Source organism: Poecilia mexicana, unplaced genomic scaffold (genome assembly GCF_051168715.1).
Source record: "Poecilia mexicana isolate PSO_F unplaced genomic scaffold, ASM5116871v1 scaffold_9, whole genome shotgun sequence".
NCBI classification, from domain to species: domain Eukaryota; kingdom Metazoa; phylum Chordata; class Actinopteri; order Cyprinodontiformes; family Poeciliidae; genus Poecilia; species Poecilia mexicana.
Window position 1 is genome coordinate 10,746,945 of NW_028263378.1, and position 26,708 is coordinate 10,773,652.

Consider the following 26,708-nt stretch of genomic DNA (forward strand, 5'->3'; position numbering starts at 1 on the left):
TCCAGTTGCTAAAATGCAACGTCTTGTCAACAGATTTCCCACAGACATTTTTTAATACTCAAAGATGAAGCCAAATCAGAGAAGGTGTGTAAAAAAAACTCAGTACACCCTTACTGTTTCCTAAAGGAATTAGGAGGGAATGCAACACTCAGATTGTGCTAAACAAATACACATAACTGTGAAGTGTGATAGCACTTTATAAAAGCTTGACTTTTTGGCAGCTTGGTGCTCTGGGGGAAACAGTTGAGTGTTGACACAATGCCAAGATGGAGAGACATCAGCAACAACCACAAAGATCCAGTTTGGCTTCCCATCCATATGCGAGGAGTTGCCAATGTCAAGCAATGTAAAGTTTGACTTTTTACACTTTTAACAAGTTTTAAAAGTGGAAAAGACAATTAAGAATCTTCTCATTAATGGAGATCCTGCCACATTCAACCCAAGAACTGAAAAGCATTTCAAAAACGTCCAGCGCTCCTTCTAAGGCTTCACATTTTGCATGTTAAATGTTAAAGTTCTGGACAGGATAAGTAGAAAATGCAGGAATAATTTTATAGATTTTCAGGCGGCAGCTTCTTCTCTGTGAAAGGAAAATAGCAGCACGACTTAGGTTTGCAGTGATGAATTTAAGTGGATTGCAATTTATCTGTCGTCTTTTGTACTGAGACAAAGTAGAGATATTTTTTTTTACTTAAAAATGATTTTCAACTTGCCTTATGTGAATGCATGTACTTGATTGAATATGACTATAGGCATCTCCTGTTGATTTTAGTAATTAAAACAATCAGACATTATTTTCACAAATCCTGTTCACATTCACAAGTCAAAAATATTTTATCCATAAATATCTTCCAGTTTTAACAATGAGCAAAAGTATATGTGAGCTAACAAGTAATTTTCTCCTCCTGATAAACACTCCCAATGAAAACTAATAGAAATCTCAGTTAGAAAAGATAGATTACTTTATCATTTCCACAACTGCAGTGGATTGGAGTTCGTCTTTTCCGGTGGAAAACATGAGATGCATTTATTAAAACGTAGCATTCTATCTGCAATATGAAGAAAGGGGAAGTCATTGACAACACATGTTCCATTAAAATAAAAGAACATATTCATTTAAAATGGACAATATGTCCCAAAACTGCCTTTGGGTAAAATAACAACAAAAAATGATTTAAACCCGTCGTTCTTTCTTATATTCCCTTGCATCTTTTACCTGAAGGCAGAAGTTGTATGTGGTCTTTCTATTATTATTATTTATTATGTTTTTGTGTTCTTGAGACAGCAGAGGTGTTAGAGTTTATCTAGGGTGTCAAAGGGCCAAACTGGGTACTCCTGTCTTATTGCAACCTGACACTTTAAAAATATTCCTACGGCTTCCTCAGATCATTTTCATCATTCCGGTTGATTCCTGATGTCTTCTGTTTACGCTCGCTGCACTCCTCGAGACACACTGACAGACATGTAAACACCCGTCAAAGGACTCTAAGTCACATTTGGGGCAGTTCCTGCTACAGGTGTCGCCAGGATTCCACTTTTCTGTCATTATTCACAAAAAGAGAGATAGTTGGAAGGTGAAAACACCACAAAGTCAGCTCTGGTAAATGAGCTGTGATTTTGTTGCCCTTGAGCACCAGAATAATAATCATCAGATTTCTGAACTCTCCCTAGGTGTCTCAACGAATGCCGCCGTCACCTGCCCATATGTGTGCGTACCATGCGCGTTAACACACATGTTCTTTCTTTGCATGATTACAGGAAATGCAGTCAGACTCACAGGAAGAGCAGAGCCATTTTGACACCATCTACCTGGCAGATAACACTCTCACACCATTTTAATTGGTCTGGAGGAAATATGTTTCTACCTGCTTCTATCTTGGGTTTTCTTTATGTGAAGGTGTCGCTAAAAAGTTTGGGGAAAACTAATTTGTATTCAGAGATAAGTCTTTGCTAAAAAGAAAAAAAAAAAGTTAAATAAATAAATATGCTCTCATGCAGAAGCTTTAGAAACCAGAAGCACAAACCTGTTTTCACCTCTTTACATTAACAGCCGTAAGTGACAAGTCGTCGGGGATATTTGAAGTGCGAAAGCTTTTAGCAGTTTGACATTTTTTAGGATGTTTGAAGATCATTAATAACATTTAACCTGCAGGTACAAAGTTTCTGCTGCTCTGACTTTTACATGTTGGCTCACTTACAGTCCTGCCTCATTTGACTATCTTCAGGAGATAGTCAAATATTTTGATAGACAGACTATCAACCAGGCGTTTTATGTGCTATAAGTTATTGTGTACATTTGAAACCAGATATCTACATACACCGAATATAAAGACACATACACATTTTGTTTTCTCACTATCTGAAGTTAAAATGGACCAAACTTCATATTAGGTCAGTTAGAATTTCAAACAATTATTTCTATTTGCCAAACTCTTATGGCATTTAGCAAGTATAAATATTTTTTTGCAATTCTAGCTAAACTAAAACAAAAGAAGTTTGATCTGATTTAATGTCAAACAGTGAGTAAAAATGTGTTTGTGTCTTTTTATTCACTGTATGTTGACTTCTGGCTTCCAGTGTATATATATATTTACTTCTTACTTACTAAACACAATTCTCGTCTTGTCATCAATCTGCTGTGAGTAGTTGCCTAAAGTATTAAAAGCATCATTAGAAACTGGCTCTGACTGTAAGCCGGAGGCATCTGTGTCAGCATTTACTGTATATACAGAATCGGCGAGTGTGTGTTACAGTGTGTGTTGGTCCGTCTGACCTGTAATGGCACAGCTGACTAAGGTAACAGTAATAAAGCACTGTATGAGGAACCACACACACACACACACACACACACACACACACACACACACACACACACACACACGCACACACACACACACACAGCAGCCAGTGCAGCTCCACCCCAACCAGCTTCAGTTTCCTCCCTGCATCCAGGTTTGCATGAAAGCCATGAATAAGTCAGCATTTCTGCATGATAGGTCTGTAACTAAGAGTGACAGTTAGAGAGCATAGTCTTTAGAATCGCAGATGGGATTTTGTGTGTGCGTTGTGCGTGCGTGCGTGCATGTGCATGTGTGTGTGTGTGTGTGTGTGCGTGTGTGTGTGTGTGTGTGTGTGTGTGTGTATGAGTTGGAGGATGGGCGTGGTGGGACTGAGTGCCCCTGAGTCCTCCCTGCTCCCTCCTGCCGCTCCACAAATGGAAGCCATGCTGCTGATGATGCTTAAAAGCGAGGTTGTTGACGTCAGCGGCAAATGGAGCAGCGAGGTCGGGAACCACCATGGGCTGATCGTTGGTACTGAAAACCTTACGGATTTCTTCTAGTTGGACATTTTTATTACACTTAAATGATGCAGATCATCAAACTAATTGTAATATCAGACAAAGATAACCCAAAGAAAAAGAGAATTATGGGGGGAAAAAAACAATACAAACCAACCTGGTCCAATCCATTCCTCAACAATCCCTATGCATGTTCATCCAGGAAGAAATAAAGTTAAGTGCAGACAAATTTCCCACATGCCTTATAGATAAAAAGGTAGCTTGAAGACAAGCCTAAACCTGTACAGAACCTGAGGTTAAAGGTCAGATTTTATCAGCAGGGGTTGCAACAAAACTGCATGTTTAAAGCCTTTTGTAACCACAGCATTTACAGTGAAGGAAAGCAGAACAACGAAATTATACATTTTGACTGATGTTTTTGCAAGTTACAGAATTTCACTCTCCTTTGCCTTTTGAAGATGCTTAATACACTAATTTGACTATCAAACTATATATTGGGCTCATTACAGCATTAAATAACTCTCACTTCCCTCTTATTGATTGGACGAAGAAACTATGATCTGACTTGTATGTTGGGGATTGCTGTTTAACAATCAAGATTGTATCTCATTTATCCTTTGCACGAAGCATAACTGACCTTTGTCTCCTTGCTCTGCGTCCATGAGTGAGCAGGCTATTTGTGTGCAGTACATTCTACTTTGTTGGACCTATGGATGCATATCAGGTGTTGAGCTAAATTGATTTTATGAGGAAACGATGCCGGCTTGCACAGAAAAGCTCTTGAATACTACAGCAGGATGGAGAGTGGATACAGATTCACATCTCATTTTGTTCCGCAGCTCATTTTAGTGCTTTTCCCTTTTTAGCCCTTGAACTTTTCCACATTTAGTTTGTTTCAACCATAAACATCAGTGTATTCTATGTTGTCAATCATCATAAAGTAGCGTATTACCATAAAGTGGACAGAAAGGATGCATATTTTTTAGATTAATGCAGCCCCTCGTAGTCAATTGTAGACCAATCTTTTGATTGGACTTTGACTGGGCCATTGTAACACACAAATATATTATGATCAAAATCTTTGCATTGCAGCTCTGGCAAAATGTCAAGGGTTATAGGGGTGCTAGAAGTCTTTCATGTTCTCCAACATGTTTTTTTTTTGTGTGTTTTTTTTCCAGGATTGATCTTCATTTAACTCCATTCTACTTCAAAAGCTTCTCCCCACCATGATGTTACTACTACAATCTATACAGATGGAAATGTGGTGTTCAGGGTGACGTACAATATTATTTTTCTTGCACACATTCTGCTTCTGAGTGTTTCCTGTGTCCCCGGCATAGATAAAACAGGGCTTCTAATGATTTGCTTTTAACAAAGTCTTTCTTCCTGCCATGTTTCCCTAAAGGCCAGACCTGCAAAATGGATGACCAATAGTTCTTCTGTAGTTAAATATTCCCATTTGAGCTTTGGATCTCTCTGATGGCATCTGATGGCAGCACTGGGTTTTATTTAGAAGTATCAAAGAAAAGGAGGCTGATCCACAGACCTTAAAGAATGTGTGCGCTACCTGGAAAAAATAGGATGAAATTCGCTTTTACGAACACTTTTACAGGGCTTTTCAGATGGAAATCCAGATCCGGGTCTTGTTTTTCTCCCTGAGCCCCAGTTTGAACTTCACCTGCAGTCTAACAACTGATTTAATGACGTGTTGACACAGCCCCTTCTGAATAAGTCATCAAACCTCAGCGAACACACCCCTAGGACTCATCTATTTTTCAGTCCAGTGGATTTCTTTCTTTCCTTTTCTCGCCGCTTGCATCTCAGAGCCGTTCGATTTCTGTGTTTAAACAGCAGATCATTAGAAACTCATCTGGTATTATTGCAACTGGAATCCCTCTTATTTACAGTGCAGCCATGACGGATTGTTTCTATTGAATTTTGACTGTTTGTGGCTGGTTAGGATAAAGTGGCATGGATCCATGTAACAGTAGGCGGGAGAAGAATTGAAACTGGACTTTGCCTTGAAAAACCACAGGATCTGCGTTTCCAGCGGAGAGCGCTAACTGCTGGTTGACTCCTTTAACTGACAAAACAAAACAGTTTGCTTTGTGTCCTTCAGCCACTTTATATACCAGGTGTTGCTAGTTTATCTGCTGCAGCACGTCGAAATGCAAAATATTTCATTTTTTTACGGCGTCACCTGAGAATTAATGTCATCATGATCAAACCCTCTGAGTTCCTCCACAGACAGGCGTTAGCTTTGAACTGCTAAGTGACTGATGGCTGAGATGAAAGAAAATGTAGGCCATCGTGGGTGAGGGTCGGCAGAGCGGCATAAATCAGACAGAGATAATAACCAGATATCGTGGAGGATAATGGTCTAACCGGGACCATTATAGGTAAATACTACAGCCATAACTCCTCACTCTGCCGCAGAGCCACTAAATACTGGATTGCTCATTTTACTGCTAACAGATATTTTGACGTTGGGTTCTTGTGGTATTATAAATGAGGTGATTCCTGATTCAAGGTCAGCTGGAGTGATGTGTATTCACCAAATAGGAGTTGCAGATCCAGTAACCAGGTAAATTATAGCTCACATAAGCTACGCTGACAGAAAGAGGATCTTTAAGTGCCAAAAATAGCTCTAAGCTGTTTGCATAGATATAAAAACAGAATTTGAACACACACACACACACACACACACACGCGCGCACGCACACCCCCCCCCCAACACACACACACACACACACACACACACACACACACACACACGAGTCCAACTTACCAAGACAGGAGATAAGAAATAAACATCCAGCTGCAAATATTTCTCATTGACAAGGCTTTTCACACTGAATATGATTTGTTGTCGGTTACTGTTTTAGAGATTTTTGTCTTAATCATGTAAAAATATTCACATCTTCTCATTAGGCAAATTCATTCCATGTTCCCTGTTAAATAAAGAATGAAGCCAAAGAATAAAAACAGAGCTGAGCTGCAAAAAGAAAGAACATCCCAAATGCATGTAAACCAATGAATCTCGCTTAAGGTGGAGGCAGTAAATAGTTGCACTGATTCAAGGAAAATTATAAAATATAAAGGTTTGAGAACTTTTAATGGAGTGGGGTTTTATTTTGTTTTGCTACTTTTTATTTCTGAATTGTTTGCAACTTTTGCCTGCAGTGTTTCTATGTTTAGATCTGTATCTTTTCTAGATGGAGCTACTGTTATCCATCCATCCATTTTCTTTGCACCCTTGTCCCTCAGTGGGGTCGGGAGGGTTGCTGGTGCCTCTCCAGCTATCGTTCCGTTGAGAGGCGGGGTTCACCCTGGACAGGTCGCCAGTCTGTCGCAGGGCAACACAGAGACAAGCAACCATGCACACACACACTCACACCTAGGGGCAATTTGGAGAGGCCAATTAACCTGACAGTCATGTTTTTGGACTGTGGGAGGAAACTGGAGTACCCGGAGAAAACCCACGCATGCACAGGGAGAACATGCAAAATCCATGCAGAAAGACTGGTGCCGGGAATCGAACCCAGAACCTTCTTGCTGCAAGCAACAGCTCTACTAACTGTGTCACTGTGTAGCCCCGCTACTGTTATTAGTAATTTATAAAAAAAAATATCTACAAATCAAATTGGCAGGGATAGAGGAAGTAATCTTTTCCATGGAACTTACCTGATGTTATAGTATTTTTATATTTATTTATTTGTTTCTTTACTGGTCAAGGGTATTGATGAAGCGTTTGCTGTCTTTAATATTTAGTCAGGAAACCAAGTCGTGGTTTCCTGACTCGGCTCCTTTTCCTGGACAAAGGCAGTTTTTACATTGAAAGTATTCCTGGCCAAGTATGGAAATGTTTCTATGTTTCATTCTTAGAGTCACTGAAGGAACCTTTGATCGCATTGTTAGTATCTACTGTCTTTGTATTAAATTACTATCCCATATGCTTTTGACTGAGTGTGCTTTTCCTTTAGCAATGCATAAGCTGAGTTTTTATCTGAAAATCTACTTGTTTTTCTTCCTTACAGAAAATACCTTCAGCTTCTGTGTTTAAGTGTTGCTTTCACAGTGGGCTAAGTTTACTGTTTTTGAGAAAAAATGGGAGAAAATGTTTGACTTTAAACTCGAGTGACACAGGTCCTAAATTGAAATTCTTTTCCTGCACTCATTTCTACCCAAACCCATCATGCCATGACATTACATGATTGTGAATTGTGAAAAATTAATCTTTAACATAACATCTATATTGCATTATCACTTGCCCCAGTTTTTGGCAGTATTCTTGACACGCATTTCACTGTGATGGGATGTCTGTCTATCCTTTCTGAAACTCACTAAAACTAAGTTCTTCTCTGAGAGAAATGTGGGTTCAGTCTCTGTAGCCTTTTTGCGAAATTACAGCCTCCATTGCATATCAGATGCAATCTGTAGATCTGCTGCAAACTCAAGAGAAACTCACAGCAGAGGCAGCCTTGATGGTTCTCGGTATATGTGAAAGGAAATTGAGACTCTTGTCAGACTATCAGAGAGCAAAGAGACACAAATAAAAGGCTGTGACAAGAGGAGAATTGGGGGAACAGATGGAGTGGGAAAAAGATGTGAAAATCATAGGGCCAGTTTCAGAAAAGAAGAGAAACGGGTGGTGAGGGTAATAAAGAACAGAGTAGAGGGTGAGGAGACAGAGGAGAAACTTCTGCTGTCAGCATGGAGATGATGGCAGGTGATGGAAAGATAATGAAAGAGGGAGGAGCTCGTCTAACCCTTCCTGACCTCCCGGATCCAGCTGCTGGGAATAGCTGAAGGAAGCAGCGGGAGAACCCGACGTGATGGGATATCCTGCTGCCCTGCCTCCTAACCCGTCTTCCTCTGACTGCTAATGTCTGTTCCCATCGTTTCACAGCCACCTCTGCAGGATGACTGCACTGGCAAACACACGCTCACAAACACCTCTTGGGATGACGCACACGCACACACACACACACACACACACACACACACACACACACACACACCCACACACACACACACACACGCATCCAGATGGAGGACCGCACTATGATGTACTCAGCCATTCGCACATACTGACAGCCAGGAAAAAAAAACTCACTCACACAAACACACCTCCACTTGACTCAACATTCGCAGTCAAGGACACTTTCGCTCAGGTCACTGCATTACGCAGGCCTCAATGACAGTGTTGAAACTGTAGAGCGGAGGACATGAGCAGGACACAGACAGTCTGCCAGGGATGGCAAGAGGAAGAACAATATTAGCGTGATGTGCAGAAATGTTTGCTTTGCTGAGCGCAAAGAGAGCCTGGGATCTCTTTCGGTGCTCGCTTCCAATCAAACATCCAAATAAGAGCTTATCATTTAAAGTAGGTTTAAAGCCCGTGCATTATTGCCTTGAGATCCTAATAAATACCACTTTTTAATGACTTTTTCCAAATGCTAAAGAACTTCAAAAGGATTTTATTTGTTATTACAACAGTAGTCGACTACCCTTGTCTATGTCCTGCCAGACAAAGTTCAGCAACTTGCGGCAAGCTTCACAAACTCCCCTTCCTCCAACAACTCCTATCCATCACCCACGAAACATCAAAGCAGGAGCCAGAGAGAAACTTCAAGCCCCTTTTTGGAATTGCCCTCCTACCTCCATATCCAGTAATTACAGCTTATACAGGACATCAGCATTATAACTCGCCTAACCACTGTGTAATAATACCACAAAGTACTTCAAAGAGGCAACACTCATTTCTGGGTAAAAATAAAAACTCATGGATTATGCATAAGGGAGGATTGATTTAGCCTTCCAGAGCAGCTGGAAGCTCAACTGGACTGAGACCCTGAAAAAAAAACAAAAAAAAACTTGATAATAGAGATTTATGCTGGTGTAATTTCAGTGTTGGGCATGAAAGGGTCCAGTAGTGAGAGCTGTTTTCACCAGACTGTGTTTTCGCATTAAAAATGTGGAGCCCATTTCTCATGCCACAATAGGATTATGCAGCAGCCAAGAGTGAATTTAGATTGCGAGGTTAAATTTTGGAGCCTCAACAGTTTGGGGAGAAAAACCAGACAAGAACCAGAAATGCAATGTTTGATGTGCTTCAATACTGCCCTCTTGTGTTTATTTTACGCACATTTCGACCAATTAGATTTAAATTTACCATGTTCAGGATCAGGTGGTTATTTAAAAAAAAACTACAGCCACTGTAAAAAAAAAAAAAAAAAAACTCTGCAGCCAGGCACTAGTAAATTGCACTTGCTTAACTCATTATTTATTGAACAAACCATATAAATAAGTTTTTTTTTTTTTTTACAGATTGCACATCAGGAGACTGTAGGGGGGGAAAAACGTCAGTAAAGGCCTATGGGAAGCAATTTTTACTACCCATAAAATTGGAAAGGGTTACAAGGTCATTTCCAAACGACCTAAAGTACACATTTATACAACAAAGTGATTGTTCACGTGTAGAGAAAAATAGCTGTTAAGCCTGCTGCCAATCTTCTCATTGACGGGCAAACCAGAACATTCACCCCAAGGTCAAACACACAGAGTAATTGCCAAGAAACCAGGAGACATTTAAAATGTAAGACTCTCCAGGTCTCAGTGTGTTAAATATTAAAGTTCATGTTTCTGCTGTTAGAAAAAGACAAAACAAGCATTGGTAGAAAAATATTTTCTCTAAAATAAAATGGCAGCAAAAATAATCCACAAGATATTTGGGACAACAGCTATATCTATCAAAGAAAACTGAAATATAAGCTGAATGTTGATTGAGGCGTAATGAGGGGTTCAAATAGATGCTTCACCTCCTATTTAAATGGCTTCTTCACTTGTTTTATTACATGGGTTAGAAGTATCATGCTTATAAATTGTAGCCACAACAATCACACTAAGAGGGTTGTGAAGGTCACTAATGGGGCCATTAAGACCACATCCATCATTTGCCCTGTCTTCCCTGTCCAAAATGGTCACATTGCTTTCTTCGACAAAGTGTTCCTTGTCCTTGAGATGTAGATGAGCTGACTTTTGTTATAAAGGGTCATTCTTCTGCGTAGCTGCTATTTTGTTTTTCCATTGTAGAGGTCTAAATATTTCTCACTGCGCTAGTATCCATATACCACATCGCTGAGCTTGAGTTTGTCCAGGATGTCTAAGAATCATCATATCATTTGGACTTTTTGAAATAATAGCATCTTGAAGTTACTGAGTTTATTGTGGACTTACTTTTCTTTGTACCAAAATACACTCTTGTGAAAAACAGGAACGTCCCAGACAAGTGACAGGAAAATCTGTAAAAGAAGGTTGAACTTTTTAACACATGAAAAAAATATAGATCTATCTAAACACACCGTTCCCATTGACAAACATGGAAGTGGGGATGGTCAAACTTTAACGGAATATGGAACGGGCTAGATACGACAATAAAGGAAGAAGAGCCGTTTTAGGTTGCAAAAGACTTGAGTCTTGGGCTAAGGTTCACCTTCCAGCAGGACAACAGTAGTAAACATACAGACAGAGTAATAATGGAGTGATAGAGGAATGCATATCTGTGCAATCAAAGGACCTAAGTTGAAAATGAATGTTCACAGATGTTTCCCATTCAGTTTGACTGAACTTGAGCTGTCATGCAAAGAAAAAATGATAACGTTTCAGTCTCCACTTGTCCAAAGGCTGGACTTTCCTTAGCCATCATTACATGTAATTAACTTTAATAAAAATAAGTAACTTAGATGATTTTTCTTTCCTTTAAATGTACTGAAGGTAATCTAACATGTGCATGTAAATCGATCTAACCTGAGTGATTTCTTTTTGTTTGTGCGTCAGTCCTTAAAGAATGCATGCTGTCAAAAGACTCCCAGTTTCAAAAACACAGCAGTGCATAAAAAAGTGACATCTGTCAATGTTGTTCCTATGACAGATGCCTCGTCTGTTTTCACTGTGAATGTCATTTAAAGTCAAACCCACTGAAAGAGAGCTGAGTAGGTGAAAATCGATAGTGCGACATCACAACATCAAGATGGATGGTGTGTGTGCATGTGCGTGTGTACGCATGTGTGCAAGTCTTTAAGGGAAGTGCAAATCATGTCTGTTTTTACAAGCCTAGCACCCTTATGCTTTAAGTAATTGGCAATGTTATACTAAACATAATCAATATCACGAGGCAGCTTGACATTAAGCACAGTTAGGCATGGAAGGAACATGTTTAGCGATGTTTTGTGACCTACTTTCTTCCAGGGAAGTCAACATTTTCATCATCGCGGCATGTCACCAGCCTTCCACCATGTCACCAACATGTCAGCGACTTTAATTAGTCATGAAGAGTGCCTGTTCCATTTATCTGTACATGATTTAATTCAGCTTGACGCCTACAACCCCTCATTTTACTCCACAATAAATTGGAGAGTAGCAGCGAGTGTAAAAAAAGAGCGTTTTAGAGACGTCTTCCTGCAAATGGACAACTATCGCCATTTAGACCAATGCAGGATTGTTATTGTTAAGTAGAAATGCATGCATAATTTAGTATGACTTTTGTTCAGTTTTAATAATTTTAACTGGTAAATGTCATCTAAAATTTAATGTATGAAGCAACAGTGACACCTCGTGGTAGTTTGTGATAGATCATTAAAAGTCAATTAAATCTTGATCTCAAACTATACACTTAAACTCGCATTTATGGATTAATATAAACCACTGCAATGATCCAGCAAAATAAAAGATGGTTTTTGACCTTCTACTGTACCTTGACTGTGAACATATTTATCCAAGTAATAATTTGGAAACAAATAACCAGGATAACTAGAAAAACTACAAAAAAAAAACAAGTTTATCAAGAAAGACTATATGAAACAATCCATGAAATGTTTGCTCAGATGTCTTCTTGCTCACCCGTCTCCCTCTCGCTTTCAGCTACTGATCTGATAGATAAATTTAGCAATAAAGTTCTTGCTATTAATACCATTGCTCCCACTAAGAGGAAAATGTTCACTGTTAAAAAAAAAACCTAGGAAAATAGTGGAAAATTACAGGTTCATTATGACATCTATAAAGAAAGACTGAGCCTATTTATATATATTTTTTTAACAAAAACAACAATAATGCACAGACTTTGTTCTCAAGGTAATGGTTCCCCCTGAATCAATGGACCCTGAATTTCTGTCCAATCATGTTTCTCTCTGTACTGACAAAATCCAGAAAATTAGACTCTCAGTCAGTGTTTCAGTGCCAGATGCAGGAGATGTGTTGCCTCTGTGTCCACAGAGAGAAACTGTGACACAGTTTTGTCATTGTAACAAATGAGGACCTGGATGATTTCATGCATCACTTCAGCTCCATCACTTACAGCCTTGACACTCTGGAAACAGAGTAGAGGTTTTGCACATTGCAAATATGTCATTGCTTTCAGCTTTCCTCAGTTCCTACAAACAGATGTGATTAAGCCATTTTTAAAAAGAAATAGTAGACACATCTCTTACGTACAGCTATAGGTCTGTAAACCTCTTTGTTAGTAATGTCATAGAAAAATATTTCCCCAAGGTTAAATGTTGGGGCCTATGTTTTGAACTTGCTCAAAATGTGTGCATAAAAATGGACGGATAACATAACCATCTTGCAAGGAGACTAATCCAGACATTTATTAAATGCGTCAATTAAATTAAGGATTGGGTGTGCCGTAATTTTCTTCAGTTTAAATGAAGATAAAACAGAAGTGGTAGTGCTTTGGGCTAAGGAGAAAGATTAAGAAGTTTGTTCTCAGCTTCCAGCAATAAAGTTAAAAATCAAAAGTCAAGGTACACCAGGGGTGCTCAAGTCCAGTCCTTGAGAGCTACCATCCTGCAACTTTCAGAAGTATCCTTACTCCAACAGACTGGGATCAGCTCTAAACAGGCCTGGTAACGAGCCATTCATTTGATTCAGGTGTGTTGGAGCAGGGACGCATCTGAAAGTTGCAGGATAGCTTTGGAGGACTGGACTTGAGCACCCCTGAGCTACACTATTAAAGTCTGAATTTAATGCAAATGTGGGAAAAAATCTGAATTTTCTCTTTTTTCCAGTGCGCCTATTCCTCTTTCGTATGATTTGAGTTATATTAATAGATCACATGACATTTCAAATAAAATTCAAGGCAGTTTAGCTGGAAATTCAGAGTGTCATGAATCGTCTTTTTTCTGGATGTAATACTGCAACTACAAGGCCCATGATGCACTGCGGCGACTCAGCCGTTATCATGACACATCTTCAACCTAAGGAAAAGCTTCCTCTCTGTATGAGCGTTTTATTTGTTAACCTTGGAGTAAGGGTGACCCCGTTTGTCGCTGTTTGAGAAGTAAGCAGCTCCTTGTCTTGTCAGGCGGATAGTGTCTACCAATTAATGTGTGTCATAAGTTGTCTGGAGCTTCCTTAGACACGCTGGAGCTCGCTGAGAGAGAAAGCTTTACGAGCTAGTCGCAGCTAGCGCAGCTAAGTGAGGAGACCCGTAACGTCGGGGTGCTACATTCACCAAAAACAGCCGCTGACAGAAAGAAATGCTGACTTCACATCTATGGCGTTATGACGGAGAGTAAGAACAGAAGGTTTGTAGCGATTTTTTTCATTATGTCTGAATCTCAGTGAGTCTTTAAAACAGTGGGTAATGAGCTAAACTTGACAGCTAAGTTAGCGTCATGTTATAACTGAGTGAAAATGAAATTATGGTTGCGTGTTTGCTTAAAGCAGGGAGATATGTTTGCATATTTTTGTTCATTTTTAAATGAAGACTGGTGACACTGTCGTGTATGGCGTTAGTTGTTCTGTTTAATGAGTTAGCTTGTGAAACGTTGTCACGTGAGATGGCACAACACAGGAAGCTCCTAGTCAACTCGTTTCATTATCTGCTGCATTTTACCAAATATTTCCTTGCTTACAGAGCTGCTCATTGCATAAGTATAAATAAATAAATACTTACCTCGTTTGTACAGTTAAAGTGTCACTTCTGTTATAAGTGACCTCAATTCGTGCTAGTAAATTAACATTATTTATGTACTCGGTGTTCTGATATGTCAGTGTTTCTAGAAAGCTTGTAAAGGTTTTTGTAGCCCAAAGTGGTAAACGGGCTTTATCCTGACGTGGCATTGTCGGCTTATTGGCTCTTTTATACCTGCTTGGTAGTTTATTTTTTAATTTTTTTCTCGACCCAGTATACCCTTGTTGCACTGGACTTCGTCTCTGCAGCATGCAGTATGCAGTAGACCAACAGCATTCATACACCATTTTCACATTTTTTAGCCTTGGTTATTCGTAATCCATTAACAGAGGTGGATATTTAGTAGTTAGAAAACCTTAGGCACATTTTAAGAGGTTGACTCAGTTTTTAACATGTTTGTTTTTCTTTTCTTTTTATGTCATTTGTTTATGTATATTGTGAAACTTGGTTTATTTTAAAGTGCTTTAAACGTGGTATGTTCAGGTAGTGTATGAAACACTGAAAATGGTTAGAAGCAGTTGAATTCAGCATCCTGCTATGGGGATGCAGCCACCATGGAAGGTGGTTAAGTTAAAAGAAAGATGGATGGAGCTAAATGTAGGGGAATCCTTGAAGAAATATTGTTAGAGACTTGAGAATTAGATTAAATTTGATCTTTTAACAGCACAGCAACCCTGTGCTGTTAAAAGCACAGGGTTGCTTGGTTGTAAATCTACAACCAGAGCAACAATGGTTATGGCGTACAATTTATATCAATGCATATTCAACTGTAGAATAACCAAGTCAAAGTGCCAATTAAGAATCTTTGGTGAGCATAGAAAATTGCTTGTTCAGACATCCAATCGTTCTCAGCTGGAGCTGCTTTGGAGAGAAGAAAATGCTAAAAATTTCTGACTCTTAAGGTGAAAAGCTGGTAAAGACAAAATACTCGCAGCAGAAATTGTTTCTGTTTCTGCAAAGTCTTGACTCCAGGGCTGAATGTAAATGCACCACACATCTTGTGTGGAACCATGGGTCCCCCCTTCACAATTATGAGCTATTGGACTATATTACATAAATACACTGCAACTGTGCAGCTCGGATGTAAAAAAAACCCAAAAAAAACACGGAAAAGTTAAAGTGTTATGAGTGCTTTTGAAGGGACTGTATGTACTGAAGCCTGTTCTGATGACTATGAACATTTCTCGTCTGTGTAATTTATCACTTGCACAGCATCAGCTATCAGCATCACCTTGTTCAATCACCTTCTGAAGCTTTGTGAAAGCTCTCCTTTAGTTTCACCCCTCCAGCTTTGGTCAATCAGGTTTATATGCAGGCCCACCACTTTCTCACTAATGAAGCTGGCTGCATACTTTAAGCAAAATATCCCTTGATCATAACCTCTAACAGCATTGCATGTGTCAGAGATATGCAGTTGAATTAATGGGGTAAAATGGGAAGCTTTGATCTACTGTTCAGCTGTGTGATTACTTGAAAGTTTGCTTCTCTTATTTTGAGAGGATAAAAGTCATTTCAGGACAAATGAACATTTAGAAAATAGTAAATCTTTAACAGATGTAGATAAATTGTAAGCTCAAGCTCATATTTTGTCTATTCTATATAATAGTACTGATAACAATGTTAGGAAATCAGTATGTGTGACACATTTTTATTCATAGGTCTATGTAAACCAGATTGTTGTTGAACGTACTTATTCTGTGTCTACATCCTTTTGTTCTTGTAATCACAGCAGGTCTGCAGGAATACCGGCGTGAGTTTACAGGTCACAGGCAAGGATGAGCGGATCCCTCCCGTGGTTTCCCATGAATCTCGCCTGGAGTTGGAGCGTGTTGTGAAAGGAGAGCAGTGGGAAGACCACACGTGGACGGTCAGCAGCAGTCATGAATCTCCATCAAGTCCTTACAGGGGCTGTTAACCCCGGGGACAATTGCTTCTCTGTTGGGAGTGTTAACAATGTGCCTTTCACGGTAAGATATGTCAAGCTCTGGAAATATTTCCCTTTCAGCATTTAGATGCTCTAATTCTCAGAGGAGGTGCTAAAGTGATCAGTTGGGGAGCCAAACGTAACTTTCAATCTATGGGGAAAAAAAATAAGAAAACTAATACTGTTGGGCTTTAGTTTTAGCATCTAGAAATGTTTTTTAGTTTGGTTATGATATTTTTATGGATGATCTGGGTGTAAATATTGGCAGATAATGACAGTGTTCAAACAGTACTTAATTTCTGAATGAACAGCAGCCTGAGATCCATCTGTAAGAGGCTTTGTCACTGTGAATCACGGCTCATGTGAACCACAGAAATAGAGCAACTAAATCTAAGTGACGGATAATTTTTTCCTGTGTGCAAAATGCAACCACAAATGCAGGTCAACTGACCCTTCATACAACTCTGGGCATATTTGAGTGTCCTGATTACCCTTGTCTCCTTTTGTTATCTCTGTATAGGCTTATGCGTCGGGTTGTGACGTGGTGATTTTAGGAAGTAATTTTGAGCGGCTGCAGATCATCCCGGGGGCCAAACATGGGAATATCCAGGTCGGTTGTGTCAACTGCTCACAACGAGGTGGACAGGTAAGAATTCAAAGACATACAAAAGCAATGTTTTTGTTGTTGAAATGGATATTTACAGGGTTTTTTAATATGTGGTGATATTAGTTAGTTATACATTTATTAAATTTACACATTTAGTTAAAAATGTTGTGTCCAGTGACTGGTCAATGATTTGTGCTTACAAGATCGCATTCGCATGATGCAATTTGTTTTATATCTTTTTACTGATTTAACATTTTTATAACAGATTCATTACTTAGAGTTGGCCAATAAGCAGCATTTTCAAATATATCAGATTTTTATTTTTATTTCAAAAAATTCTTTTTTATCATTATTATTTTTTTTAATTTTACATCAAATTAAAAAAAATTTACATTTTATTTATTTTTTAAACACAAACATCAGTTTGTGTTTTTTCTACACGTGTTCCCTGGCCTCTAACAGGTGTGCTCTGCTCGCACAAGGGGTTACGTCAACCGTGAAAACTCAAACATCCTGTTTCATTGAGGTTAACTTACCGCTACTGCCCTGGAGCTAGTGTTGATTTAAAACTGGTTTTGTTCTTCTTTTTTCTTTTTTTTTTTTTGATCGAAATATGTATATAAAGATATGTTTTTGTCCCATATTTGTATGACGTTCACGGGACTCTGGCACTTATTTTATTCCACTTGAAGCACTGAACAGATTGAATATTGTCAGATTTGTTCCCATTTGGGAAAAACTGAAATGTTTCCTTGTTTCAGTTTCCAAAATATACAAATTTAATGTTTCTTTTTAGACTTTAACAATTATTCTATCTTCAGTTTACTAGTCAAATATATAAATGATGAAAATGACAGTTAGTTGCAGGATCATGCATACCTAATCAGCTTGTGCTTAGCTGAACTCAGACTAATTCAGTACATTTATTTAGCAACAACTCACATCTGTAATTAGGCTTTCTTTCATGTTGAAAAATAAAACTGAGAGGCAGGTTTTTTTTCCCCTTGCCCCTCCTTATGAGTTTGTTGGTAAGATCAGTCTCAGAGCGATCATGCATATCTGACGCCAATTTGGGTTAAATGTCTGAAGACAAAGGATTTTTTTTTTATATGCCAACTGGATCAGTTCAGTTCAGCACATTAGTTGGAAGCTTTGTTGTTCTCTTACATGTTGACAGCATGTTTGCTATAAATGCTTCTGTTGGCAACATCAAAGGGTGGCTTAATTAACTTTAGCATTTCCTCCAGTAACTGAGGATGGGGAAAAATACAATGACTAGCTGTAAAGTATTCAATTTCCAAAGCTGGATTTAAGTGCTCAAAACTGAAAGAGACAAAATGGGCTGTTTGAAGATTTGAATATAGAAAAACTAAATATTTTTCAGCTTTTTTTGTTGTTTTGTTGAAGTTGGTGCATACAGATGCTTTTTTAGCTAGCTTAATTTGTTGCAGATCTTTAAATAAATTTCTTCTTCGACAATCAGACAGCCTTACATGAGTTTTTGGTGCTTGCATAACATAAACTATTCTGAGACTTTTCTCACCTCACTCAGAAATTTTTAATCCTGCCTTGAGAGTTTTTCAGCCTACAACCCATTTGTAGGACAGTCATACTAACGGCTGTTAAGATGACAGGTGTCATTAATCCATACTCTGATCCTGAAAGAAGTTTAGCTTGTTTTTACTTGAGGGAGCCTTTGTATCAAATCCAATATGTGAGGCGTCACAGTCACATGTTTCAATGTGTGAATGGCTGTGAAACTGCTGAGGAGAAAAGTAAAAAGTAAAACCTCCTCTGGGAAATGTTTTCCTTTTCTGATTGCTTCCTCCGCTTGTCTTTTGAACCACATGTTTCTTCTGTGCCTAAAGTAAGTGCACTATTGTCCTTAAAAACCCCCTCTGTCCTGGAGATGTAGATGAACAGATAGATCTGGACATGAGGAGTTGGCTCTTCTGTGTTGTACAATGTGTTTGTATAGCTGCCATTTCATTTTTACTAACATGGAAAGGTCTGAACACACCTCACTGCATTGGGCTGCACATAACTCTGCTAAACATGTGTGTTGGCCTGATTTTATTCAGAATTTGTCACAGGAATCTGAGATTATATTAATATATGAATCTGTCATATATTAATATATATATCTATATATAGATATATAGATATATGACATATATTGTCATATATGATGCACGGTGGTATAGTGTGAAAGTGATCAGTAAATTTGAGGTTGTGGCTTTGCTGTGGTAAGTAGCTTCGACTCCAGCTGCAGTCCAAGTTTCCAAAATTATTAACTTAGTTTCACACTTATCTCATAGCAGCCATTTTCCCTGTTGCTTTGCACATTTTTCTACCAATTTTTCCTTCCACTGAACCTTCTACAACTATTTTTATATATAGCACTCTGTAGAAAGGCTTTACATTCCTTTATATTCAAATTTTATTTTGGAGAAACTGAATTTTTGGGTTTTCATTCATCTGAAACCAATAAACGCCCCAAATATGTTCTGATCTATTATAATAGCTTGTTGTACATTTTTGTTGCCTTGGTGCTGAATTGTTCTCTATAAATACTGGTGCCTTCTACCTGGTCTACTAACTACAGGCTGGTTGTTGGATAAAGGTGCACATACTCAGAATGGTGATTCCCTGAATTTCTGCAAGGCTTGACAGAGCGGCCCATCCTTAATTCTTGGACAGCATTCTCGGTTCCTTTTTATTGAGTAACTCAGGTGTCACTTTAAAGGGCAAATCTGAGATTATACTGAAGAAATTAAGCAATAAATTATCTGTAGTGTGGATCTTTTAATTGTGGATGGTAGGCGGGTTAAACAGCAGACCAGCCTGATGTGATTTCAGATTAATAAAAGCTGCTGGGTCATGCTTTTGCTGCTCTGCTCGTGATGTTTAATCCAATTATCTTGGGTCAGAAGTAACTACACATGCCTCCAGAATGGCCTAGCGTCTGTTTAGGAATGCAAGAAAGTTGGCAGGATTGCCAGTTGACCTTTGCCATCCTCTGCCCACTTTATAGAGCATTTCTGCACTATTGCATCAAAAGTACTCACACTTTATCCATGATAGACTACATTTTGTTGGCATCACTGACCTCTGTATGCGTTCCAAATGATTTCTGTTTAATTATTATTCAATATAGTTAAAAAATAGACTTTCCTAAAATTAGGAAAGTCTCTTTTTAGTGTCTTTTTTGCCCTCTTTTTGTTCAGGTCTCATTTATGTAAATCAGCATAAAGGTAGAATATTAAAGCAACATTGCAAAGATGTGGAAATAAATCTGCTTTTAAAAGCAGTAAAAATAGGTCCCAGCGGTCGTGTCATTACAAAAGTTACATAGTTATTACATAGCAACACACAGGAAATATACTTTATAAAAATACTCTTTTAAAGCTGCAGTTGTAAAAAATGTGACTTCCGCTTGATTGTGATTAAATGTTTTAATTTTAAAACGACATGGATGACTTTAAACAAAGAGCTTTCATTTTTCTTTATCCAGTCTGTTGTCTGTCTAGAAGGATTCCTGTGTGACTGAGCTTTAGCACATGATCGCTTGTAGACTTCCTAGCATCCACAATCGCACACATGAGTGCTTCACTCATTCCGTTTCTGGCTTTCAGCACGCCATTTACATTTTGCAAATTTTCATTGCAAAATTAGCATGTGTTGGATTAGAGATTTTAGATGGTTACATAATTGAACAACATTGCAGGGTTTCCACCAGAAAACTTGCCATGCCCGGTGGGCGGGCTTTTGTATTAAAATATGTTAAGTTGACAGGAAATGTAAAAATATTACTGGGTGTAAAGTATTTAGCTTGAGCTTAGATTAATGGCTTCCTCCTCACTGAGGGAATTTTCATCCCATGTTGGTACAGGACACTGAAAATTGTTCCCAAGCATGAGCCAGACTTGCAGCTCCACATTTCTCTACCTGATATCTTGACAGTTTTTATTTTGTTTTACTTTTCTATTGTGTCAAACAAGAAAGCGGTATTTTCCAGGTGTGGCCTTATAATGCATCCACGGGTGTGCCTCCAGTTAACTCAGACCTATCAGTTAACCAAACAAAGGTTTCCAAAGCCATGACATCATTACTTGTGCTGTCTCTTGTTGTTTAAAGAGACAGTAATCATTCTGTATGTCAAAGTTCTGATCTTGGAGATGGCAATGAATTAATTTCTTATACATTCTCTCTCTTGCATAATTGTAGTTTTAAACAATCAGAGATCATTTTGGTAATCCTAACTGACCTAAAACAAGAGATGTTTGGCCTAATTTAACTTCCAACAGAAGAAAAAGTATTTTTATTTGGTACATGTAAACTTCTGGTTTCAACAGTATTTTCTTTTTAATCACTCTGTTTCAGTCAGAAAAGAGTCTAATATCACATTGTTCTCCCTTTTTCTGACAGATTGCATCTTCCTATGGAAGCATTGTTTGTGTCTTTGAGCCAGTTCACCTCCCAGATCAAAAGTGCACATCATCATCTGTAAGTAGTTTGTGATTTCTATTCCTTTCCACTCATGCTTGTGTTCAGATGATTTAAAAAAAAAAAGGATTACATTTGATAGATATTGGAAGTTGATCAGAGAAATGTTGCTCCAATGTGCATTAATGCACAGATATTCTTTGATTTTTATTTACAATGTTCCATAATCATGTGTGAATATCTCTTCAGTCAGAGCGACTTAGCTCAGAGTTACCATGAAAAGCGTTAAGAAGTGAAGTGACGTTTGTAACATTCAGTGCCTCCACAGAGGTTCTCTGGTTTTATGTCATCATATGACATAAAACCAGAGAACTCACATGTCACATCTCAGGACATGCGAGTCCTGAGATCACATGTGACTCTCAGGACTCTGTTAGTTTTTGTTCACCTTTTTGCACGTCTGAAGTAGCTGAAAAAAGGGAAGGAACTAATTTTAATCACTTTCTGTTTGTAATGTGAATGTCTTACTACACTTATTGTTCTTATCCTCTGTGCAGAAACTAAGCTGCCAATGGCAGAAGACTGGTCAGTTTGTTTTAGAGTCAATGGTACGAAACCTGGCTTGGCATCCCACAGGTACTTTCACATATCTATCAGTCATGATGTTAAAATTTAGGGCAAGTTTCTTAAAAATTTTAAATCAACTATTTAAATCTTATCTGCAACTTGCAGATATATTTTATTAAGAACCAAAACTGAGAATATATTCTTTAAAAAAAAAAAGGGAATATATACCTACATTCAATAAACTTGAATATTATCAAAAGGTTGATTTTTATTTCCATAATTTAATTCAAAATGTGAGACTAATGTCTAGATTTGATAACGGGAATATGATTCATGCATTTGTTTTTGTTAATTTGGATATTTATGGCTTACAGCAAAAAATAAGTCAGGAACTTACCTTCGGTACCATGGCAGGCGCCAACCCATGCTGGAAAATGAAATCGGCATCTTTATAAAGTTTTTTTTTTCTTTCTTTCTTTCTTTTAAATAAAATGTACTGGTAGATAGCTCTACTTTCATCTGAAACGAGTTCTTTGAAGCACTGAAGGCTACATTTGTCCTTGTTGCTTGTGCACATTTTTCTACCACACTTTTCCTTCTGCTAAACTTTCCACTAATATTCTTGGATATAAGCAGCCTTTGACAGCCAGCTTCTGTACCAGGAAGCTAACTTACCCTGTTTGTGGATGGATTCAGTGACTTGACTCAATACAGCAGTCATGTCAGCAGTGTTTCTCATGATGGTATAAACCAAAATATGACCATAAGATATTATTTCAGCATTGATGCTTGTCTGGGTTTTCTCTAGCTGTAAGCCACAAATATCCGGCTTAGCAGAATATAAATGCTCGAAACATATTCTGTTTTGTAAAGAATCCATATATACAATATACCTTTTGAACTGTAAAGAAATCAACTACTTCATGATATTCAAATTTATTGGGATGCACCTGCTACAGGTTACAGATAAATTCATGTTGGAATGAACATGGAATGGGAACTGTACTGAAAGAAGGTCTACTTTACGTGTGCAGGTGGTACTCTGTTAACTGGCTCTAGTAGCCTTCAGTTGTGGTCCAGTGCTGATGGGAAAGATGAAAGTGAAGAAAAGGGAAAACAGACAAAAGCCACCCGACCAGACTCCAATTCTACCTGGAGATGCATCTGGCAGAGCAAGTAAGAAATGAGCAGAAAAATTATGTTGTTACAGAACTACTTGCGGTTTATAACCTTTAGCTGCTTTCATTCTGATGTACACTTTGTGATTTATTTTTTACATTCTTGTCATATGCTAGTTTATGCTTTTGAAAAACAAATCAATTTAGACTGATTTTATTTTGTTTTTCTTAAGGACTGCCTCTCCAGTCAGTTTTATAAAGTTCTCACCTGATGGACAGTTCTTTGCTACTGCAGGACAGGTATGCGTGTACACTTACAAACTATTATTAAAGTTAATTGGCTTCAACTTCAATTGCTGGACTTCAGATTGATTAATGTGGGTGTTTTCAGGATGACTGTCTAGTGAAGGTTTGGTACAGCACAAACAAGTGGAAGTCATGTGTTGCGGAGCTGTTTACTCCTCCAGAGGCCAGTGTGACTGTGCAGGGAGAGCTGACCTTTTCCTTCATCTACTTGGCCCATCCTCGCTCCGTTACGGGGTTCTCCTGGAGGAAGACTAGCAAGCACATGCCACGGTACGATGAAATAAGAAACATTACACTTAAACAGCAAAAAAAAAATTCTCCCACTGTGTTCCTGGATGACTCATATAGGTTAAAGCAGGAAAACAAACTAAACCAGATAGCAGAACTCCTTCCTTGCTGTTATCTAATTTCTCATTTCCCTTTTTTCCCAACAGAGGGGCAGTGTGTAATGTTCTGCTCACCTGCTGTAAGGACAGCGTCTGCCGACTGTGGGCAGAGACGCTGTTGCCAGGTGACAGCCTCATCTCCGGTTACCATAGCAGCCATCTTTTTGGCCCACAAGGGGAAACGGTCAACTCTGCTGGCTCCTCTTCGAAGCACACCTGCAATGGGAAATCAGCAGGAATGTCTTCACAAGAGGTATGTCATTCTAGACACTGATAATATTGAAATTACAGCTGATATGGTAAATTTGTAATAGTTAAGAGAAATAAGTAACTTTGGAAAAGAAATGGGAAAAGAGAAATTATGGTAGACGTGTTGTGGACTTCTGATGAGGGAATTCAGTAATCTGATTCAGATGTGCCAGAGAAGGGATGCATGTAAAAATTGCAAGATGGAACAAAGTAATATGTCTTTATTCATTAAATATAAATTATATATCTGTTGCTAATGTCTGAACTTATTCGCTCAATAATTTATGGTTTATCCTAACAGTTAAGTTTCCAGGAATCATGGCATTCCTCGTCTTACCGGGATATTCCTCAGCCGTCTCTGACTGGCTGCCTGCCTCATGATCAGAACCAACACCATAACCACAGGAGGAGCAGCAACAGCGGGACGCCTCACGCCAACGCGCTCTGCCACTTCCACATCGCAGCCAGCATTAACCCAGCCACAGGTTTGAATCCAAACTATTCATTTGTTGTTGTTTTTTGTGAGGCATTTAAAGTTGGACCATTGTTGAAAAGTATGAAAATCACAATATCCTGGAATTTAATATACAGTCGTATGCTTATTTATGTTACCATTGATGATTATGGCTTGCAGCTAATTAAATTTACTTCCTCAGAAAATTTGAGTACTGTGCAAGATTTTTTTTAAAGCAGGATTTTTAATAGAGGAATGTTATTTCATGACCATGATGTTGCCAGTCAGTTTTAGGGAAGACTGCTGACTTGACAGTTTATCATGGAGGCTGAGCCAGAAGAGATTATTGCAATAAAACATCTGTCTTACCTGGACTGAGATGAAAAAAACTGGACTGTTCCTCAGAGTTCCAGATGTCTCTTTTAAATAAAAACTAAATGTTTAATTTTGTTTAGAAAAAAAGCTAAAGAATTTGGCAATGCAGACAAACTAGGAGATGCAATAAAAGCAACTTTGACTTCCTTAATACAGGCTGCCATCCTGCACTGATGCAGTAATTCATGTAAACTGAGTCCCAATCAAATATTGAGCTCATATACTCTATAGGAAGTGGACAGATTTTTCAGGAAGTCAACACTTGTGTATTAAAAATCCTTTTTTGTCTTTCACTGAATTTTAAGGTTTTCTGTAGGCCAGAATCAGCAACAGTAACAGAAATAAAGACTTGGAACATATCAGACTGTGTACAATAATTGCAAATTTATAATTATTTTCTTTGATTACTTCAACAAATTAACATTTCAATAACATTATTTTTATTGAGTTATTAAAACACTAATTTCTCAGGTTCTGACTGTATAAAGTACAGTCAAATAAGTCAGATGAAATATCTACGGATGTCTTGCTGCATACTAAAGTTTATTTTTATGTTGCTTCTGGCTGTTTATTCACCATCTCAGTGAGTTCTGTGCTGAGGGCAGCTCAGAGTAGCTGAGAGCATTTTGTTCCTTTCCTGTTTTTTGTGGAACAATCTAATTTGACCCGAGTCTGGGCAAAATCTTTTAGATTGCTTCTGCCTCAAGGCTGAGAAATGCTGTAGGAGTTTATTTGCATGCTTGAATTGTTAAACTGTAGAAAACCACAAACCATATTTGCATCTCTTTAAGGTAATCTGTTTGGACAGATTTAGTGTTTTTCAAATGTTAAATGTAACAATTTGTTTTTCCGCTCTAATCTGTTTTTCTCTAGACATTCCTCTGCTGCCTTCCATCTCTGCTCTGAGTGCGGTGGACGACGAGGAACCCGGCGGTCTGTTTACCGTCCACTGGCTCAACAACAAAGAGCTTCACTTCACTTTAGCCATGGAAGTCTTCCTGCAGCAACTTGGAGGAAGTTTGGAACAGAGGAATGAATCCTCTAATGAAGGTTCAGTAAATTATTTCCAATCTGTAAAAGATGTTGCATGTTACAGTAAGGAGATTAGTTCACCAATGTCTGCATTCAATTTCAGAGCTTGATGATGAAGAAAACTCCGACGAAGAAGAGAACAGACCAAGTGACCACCAGGGCCCTGAAGGTGGGGAGCTTCCCGTAGCAGCTGTGGAGCATCAGGTGGACGTTTTGTTAGAGGAGTGGAATAAAGGGGCTGACATGCTGTTCAGTATTCACCCTCTGGACGGCTCTCTGTTGGTCTGGCATGTCGACTGGTTAGATGAATACCAGCCAGGCATGTTCAGGCAAACTCAGGTACATAACTCTTAATTTTGTTTTATTACACGTTTGTTTTTTATGAGTCAGGTTTGCAGCATTTTGTAGAGGTATTAATACTCCTAGACTTTTTACACATTTTGTCAAATTTCAACCACAAACTTCAGGTTATTTTCAGAGTTTTGTAGGTTTGACTAAATGCTCAAAGTGAACGTTTGTCAGACTTATTTGGTGTTGCACACTAAACTGCTCAATTAGAAACTACATTGACATCAAACTGTCCTCTATGCAACACAAAGCTGAGGAGGTTGAGAGGTGGCGCCATCTTGTAGACCCGAGTCATATTTCGAAGAGTGTTTGACAGAAGAGATTAAAAAATGTAGAGACTTGCCCATTCTTTGCCGTTAAAAAGCTTAACTGTATTAGATTGGGTTGAGCGCTATTAATTTCCACGTCTTGCAAAAAAAAAAAGAAGTAAATTTATTTAGCTTCCATCAAATGGATATGCTTTGATTTAAATCTGCTTCAGGTGTATGTTTTGGGTTAAATGAGCTGAAATTATACAGCTCTTTTCTAGTCATATCATCCACTCAAAGCCCTTTGATTTACAGCCACTTTCATCCAAACTTTTATTCACACACTGATCCACAGATCATTTAGCAACCTGGGTT

At 38.4% G+C, this 26,708-nt stretch overlaps 1 protein-coding gene across 5 annotated transcripts in view; it reads left to right on the plus strand.

The window, feature by feature from the left end:
* The first annotated feature begins 13,526 nt into the window (after positions 1-13,526).
* dmxl1 (Dmx like 1) overlaps positions 13,527-26,708 on the plus strand; it is a 62,224-nt gene continuing 49,042 nt past the window's right edge. For 4 of the 5 annotated variants that reach the window (XM_088008776.1, XM_088008780.1, XM_088008779.1 and 1 more), the window contains exons 1-12: positions 13,527-13,884; positions 16,003-16,240; positions 16,718-16,843; positions 21,233-21,310; positions 21,808-21,886; positions 22,852-22,993; positions 23,169-23,235; positions 23,327-23,511; positions 23,676-23,880; positions 24,178-24,361; positions 25,579-25,755; positions 25,841-26,076. In XM_088008776.1, coding sequence (XP_087864902.1) covers positions 16,154-16,240; positions 16,718-16,843; positions 21,233-21,310; positions 21,808-21,886; positions 22,852-22,993; positions 23,169-23,235; positions 23,327-23,511; positions 23,676-23,880; positions 24,178-24,361; positions 25,579-25,755; positions 25,841-26,076 — 1,566 coding nt within the window. In that variant the 5' untranslated portion in view covers positions 13,527-13,884; positions 16,003-16,153. The remainder of the gene's footprint in view (positions 13,885-16,002; positions 16,241-16,717; positions 16,844-21,232; positions 21,311-21,807; positions 21,887-22,851; positions 22,994-23,168; positions 23,236-23,326; positions 23,512-23,675; positions 23,881-24,177; positions 24,362-25,578; positions 25,756-25,840; positions 26,077-26,708) is intronic. The other variant, XM_088008777.1, reaches the window with a different exon arrangement.